The following is a 5,393-nucleotide window of genomic DNA, read 5'->3' as shown; positions in this document are numbered from 1 at the left end:
TGCGTATGCCAGTCGACCGACTTCCTCGAAGGGCTCTTTTCGCACAACCACGTGAAGGGTGGAAGAGAGCCAGAGGCGGTCAAACAATGACTTGGCAATGAAGTGTGAAAGCCATTACCAGCAAATTCAGCTGCGCTGGTAATTGCCGTCTTCCTGGATGGGGAACCCCAGACGGGCCACATCAATGGCTAGAGACATTGTCAGACATGGCCCAGTCGCGCTCTCAATGGCGCTCGTGCATCAAAGCTATTGCCTTCAATGGATAGCTCCTTTTCCAACCCCCCACTTGATAGCCCACTGACAATGCTGGATTTATGCACCAATTTACCAGCTCGCGCCTGCAATGCGCAGCTACTTACCACCCCCCGCCAAATCATCGGTGAACGAAACTGCAGCAGCTGCAACCACTGTACAGCGTGTACGCGGTTATCACAACTGACAATGATGATGATGATGACTGGCTAAGCGGGGTGTGCGCGTTTTGCGTAAACCCGAAAAGCGCAGTGATAAGCAGTAGTTTACAAGTGCGCTGGTTTTCCAAAAGGAGCGGCAAGCAGTGGGTGATCGTCGGCACTGACAACTGATGTCAAATATAGTCTATTTGGATTCTGGACTGGTTCGTTGCTGGGCATCACGTTGTCAAGCGATTTCCGCTGTTCCGGAATTTGGTACTGCAAACAAAGTTTGATCGGCCGACAACCAAAGTACACATGGTCTCGTACCCATTCCATGACGACCGCCCAATCGGTCCTTAACAGTGCTTAGTTTACCTATCTAGGGTTTCTTGTCATCAAAAGCCACAACAATGTCTGGGGTTATAGTTCGTTGTAAAAGAGCACCAAGGGAGCCATGGAAAACGTCTGGCAAATCAGAGCTACGGTCCATTGGGGTATAAGCAGACACAATGAGCGGCATAATGGGCCTCACTGCCGAGCGAACCACGCAGAGGCGCTATCAACGAGTATCCAATCAAGTAGACACACTGCTCGGTCACTCAACATGACGACCCCTCCCTCCAGAATATTCAACGGTGCCGGTCTGCGCATCACCGGAGGTGCGAATGTTTCGCAGAGTATTGTTTGATTTTTCCTGATACTGAGGCGTAGGACTCATTTATCCTTGTTTGATCTGCATGCGAGTTTTCCACACCCAAACAACAGGCTTGTTTATTTGTCCGTTCAACACATGCCGCAGAGGAGACGAAACGGCTGTTGAAAAGAAATGCAGCAATAGAATACAGAATTCTTATCTACTGCTTGAAGGAGGGCACCTTGTGCGTTCTTATTGTTTCAAATTGTCCGGTACATTTATGCTTAGCATAGCCGGTTATCAAGAGACAGTCGTTTTCGGGCAAACTGAACTGTTTCCAGAGTCAGTCGTGCGGTACATCGCTTTCGCTTGCACGATTCACTGTACTTTTGATGCTTCAGCATAATTCCCACGTTTTTAAGCGGACAGAAGCCAAAGGCTTTGCAACGTAGTCTTACTACTAGGTATTACTGTGGTAAATCATGTTTCATATGAATTGTGGCCGAGGAAGTGTTTCAACCCAAAAAGATTGATGTCAATAACATGCAGAAAAACAACTACACTGCTAACTATTATGTTGAGGTTTTCTTGACGCAAGGTGATGCTCTCGGAAATCCACATTTTGTGTTCGGGTGAGCCTGATTCTTCTATTCGGTATGGTAATAGTCGTTTAGCCATAGCACCCTTTGGTGCCTGTCTGCCATACCACCCGAAGGAAGCACGAGGGCTGAGATGCTCTCAGGTTGCCCAAGTGTAGACGCAGTTGAAATGCACCGGTTGGGTTCAAACCTCGGACCTTCGGGTCAGTAGTTTCACGCTCTAACTACTAAGTTATCTCGAGCCCACCTGTATTCAGTAGTTTGGTGTGTTTCATCGTAGCAGCTTTCATTTTGTGTACTGTCAGGCAGGCCAGCAGACCTTCGTTACTCCCCCTGAATCACGTGTACAGAGCCATACAACGGTGATGCATCTGAATGCGGTTCATGATATTTCAGTTTATTCAGGGCTAACTCAGGTGTCCCAGATGCGTCTACTTCATGGGTTCAAGGGTGTGGGTATAGCGTTGGTTGCGGCAGCTGTAGGGGTTCCCGTGACCAACCGACTCCGTATGGTCAGGCCGTATGGCCGACCATCCCAAAGTCCATTCTCTCCGCGTCCGCTGCAGCTAACTGCAACGACGACATTGCGCATGACCAAATGTACGGAAACCACCATTTTGGTTGGTGCTTTGAATGTCCATTTGGGTAGATTCGACGAGCATGAGATTAGAACCGATAAAGGCGATCGCCCCGGTCATCTTTTATATTTCGCTAGCACAAAAGTGAGCATTGCATATCCTGGCGCCCTCCAAACCGTAACCAATCGGGCACTGAGGTTGGCCACAGCAATTAAATGAACGGCCGCGTGTTCAAGACTGTATTTCCGAGCACATGTGTGGAGTTAGATCGTGTCCATCCTGTATTTCGATTCTCAGGGGCTAAAGAGATTATCCGTCAGTATGATATACAAAATCCAGCCGTCAGCAGCAGCTGTCCAAATAGCTCACGAACGCGAAACGAAGCGGTCGCCGTAATAAAGATTGGTTCGAAATCCGATCCTCAGCCACAGAATTCGGCGTTTGACTGTGTGAGCCAAAACGAGGACCTCACGATCCATACGATTTTCGAGTCTCGGAATGTGATCCCACCGGGATGACAGTATTATCCGGCGTCTAACTCCCACTCCAAAGACGAAGTAGTGGTTAAAGAAAACCTGGGAATTAAGGAAGGTGGCGGTTATTTAGAATAGTTAAACTACCTTTCAACTTACCCGCGACCTCGGCCGGTGGGGTCATTGCAGAGGAGGACGGCTGTCAAGTCGATTCCAAGTGTCGCTGCCGGCTTGAGTGGGCGGGACACCTCAAAGAACAGTTAAGCTAGTCTGAATTTTCCCAAATGACATACAACGCACCAACATCAAAAAAGGTTGTGGACTTCTTGGTCCCGATGAAGTAGACAATGTAGTCAAACTTCTGGTGTGAAACAAAGCGCCCAGCTCTCTGCTGCTTTGTTCCAGTATGGAGCCAGAAGACTGGTTCACAGTCTGCTGAACATTTGAGGAATGAGGTTACTACCGACGGAATGGCCGTCAACTGATTTTGTTCCTGTCCTCATGAAATGGGTTACATCTTTGCGTGAGAACCGTCGGTTTATCAGGTTATTCACCATCCATCCTAAGTTGCTCAGTGGTATTTTCACACCCAGACATACGCAGACTTGCGCGAAGCAATGTGCTACCCAAGTAGGGTCCCATCCAAGTCGTGATTGTATTGACCACACTTACCCTGCGACAGCGCGCACACTACCACACCTACAGCGGGCCAACAGTTATCTAACGAAAGCTAGTGTTGGACTCAATCCGGTTCTGCTTCACATTTGTGCCGGACAACACGTTTCTCAAACCCTTAAGGCGCAATAGTCATGAGCCTGTGTAAATCCACGGTGGTATTCTCGTGAGTTAATAATGAAGAGTCTGCCCTCTGTCACCTTACAGTTGGTAGTCGAACCAAATGTTAAAAGCTTTCGCTGGCATTGTGCTTTTCGGGAAGGACCTAAAACATCTTGAGTATGCGGACAATATGGTGCTACATGGTTCACTTTTTATGCACATACAAAACACCAGGTGATGTAGATGATGTTGCCACGCTGTTTTCGTCCGTCCCTTACCTTCAAAGTACAAAATATTATTATTAGGCTGGGTATCAACCACTAGAAACAGTGGGTAAAATTACATCTAATGGTAGTCGCCTCACATCGGATGGTGACATTAGTGACAAAGTGGAGGCTAAGATCGTCGAATACCGTTCTACCTTCGGCTTAGGCACCTCTCAAGACGACGTGGTGGTATAAGTGAAAAGTAGGGTGTAGAACGCGGCAGTGCTTTGCTCTACGGTCGTGAGGGTCAAAACATGCAGACAATGTATCACTCAAAGCCCGAAATTGAAATTTTTTTTACTGTGTTTTGGTGTTCAAACGTGAATTTGCTGATAGGATCTAGCAATTTGTCGTTGAATTTCAAATTTTCCCTTCAGGCTAACGGCTTGGCAGTGGTGACTGCAGTCAGCAGCAGTGTTCCCTCCTCGGATGAAATATCAACCGGACTAATGTCACTGACCCGCAGCCTACGGTTTACAGTGTGTGTGTCTGCAGAGAGTTTCCCTCTTGGATTCTGTTGGTGAGTAATGTTTCACGCCGTTGTTTCATTTGTTTGTGATGTTCAAGCATATGTCTGAATCTTGAGGACTGAACTTTCTGATGCTATCGCATAGATTTCCGCAAATTATCGAGACCACGCTGATGTATTTCAGTTTTCCCCTTCAGATCAACGGCTTGGCTGCCAAGCCTACAATATTCGGCAACACCTTGTCAGAAGGATGAACGAAAGGAACCGCTCCGTTCAGTGTTGCGCTTGCAAAAAATGACATCTGTGAGCCTGATTCTCATGCTACGCACAGAACCATGTGTGAAAGAATGAGTGACAGTATCGGACAATGCTGCCAAGATGCCAACAGATCTTGCACTCCGTCCGGCGGGAGTTCGACCCTGCAGAACTTTGGATGACAGTGCCAATCGCAGTGTCGTTTGTGCTTCTAGTTCTTGCTCTCATTGTATTCACACGTTCATGTTACACGCCGACCACTGCGATTTTCAAACCAGTACATTTATAATAGTGTGTCGCTTTATGCTGATCTTTATGGTATACTCTTGGTGTACGACTGCTCTTTTTTGCTAAAAAGTGGACTCCATTTCGCTTCTGGTCAGAGCTGTAGGGTTCTAGCATGAAGTTCGGGATATCGTGAGGCCAAACCCGAGTGAACACACGGTAGCCGCGGTACGTTATCGGGACATAAGAGAAGGTTATCCGAAGTACCACGTGTTTCATCAGTAGAGTGATGCTTCGGAGTTCAACACCCACTTGCGTCAATCAGCCTTTAAGTGAAAATCAATGATGTAGAACCAACCGCGAAATCTTTTGGCTTCCAGTTACTCACCATTGCTTGACGGCGAGTCCGGGAGGAAATAAATTATCTTTTACCATATTGCATTTAACGCGATTAATTGTTTCTTCCTGGCACTTTTGCCTACGCGGCTCCTCTCTGTCTCGCATTATATCCAAGATGTAAACTACTATCCCGAGCTTAATATCGAGCAATGCCATATTTCGGCGTCGCTTTGCTTGATATAGTCGTTGCACACAGAAGCTTACCGTCAGGTTTGGAGAATCCACAGGAGGTAGGTTACGACACGTGGAGGCAAGTATTTAGGTGGGATGTTTGAGCGCTGAATACTGACACGTCTTGGTTTCCGAGGTCAGTGCGGTTTGAA

The 5,393-nt window shown here is 47.4% G+C and overlaps 1 protein-coding gene across 1 annotated transcript; it reads left to right on the top strand.

The window, feature by feature from the left end:
* Nucleotides 1–3,129: 3,129 nt before the first annotated feature.
* T265_07771 (hypothetical protein) lies at nt 3,130–4,709 on the top strand (the record flags this gene model as incomplete). The annotated part of the gene is made up of 3 exons (XM_009173376.1): nt 3,130–3,459; nt 4,100–4,201; nt 4,389–4,709. The coding sequence occupies 3 exons, from the start codon at nt 3,130–3,132 to the stop codon at nt 4,443–4,445; spliced, it is 489 nt and encodes a 162-aa protein (XP_009171640.1).
* Between the last annotated feature and the right edge of the window lie 684 nt (nt 4,710–5,393).

The sequence above is a fragment of the Opisthorchis viverrini genome (assembly GCF_000715545.1).
Source record: "Opisthorchis viverrini unplaced genomic scaffold opera_v5_183, whole genome shotgun sequence".
In the NCBI taxonomy this organism is placed as follows: Eukaryota; Metazoa; Platyhelminthes; class Trematoda; order Opisthorchiida; family Opisthorchiidae; genus Opisthorchis; species Opisthorchis viverrini.
Note: the sequence above shows the minus strand (reverse complement) of the source record. Positions and strands in the feature narration are given on the sequence as shown.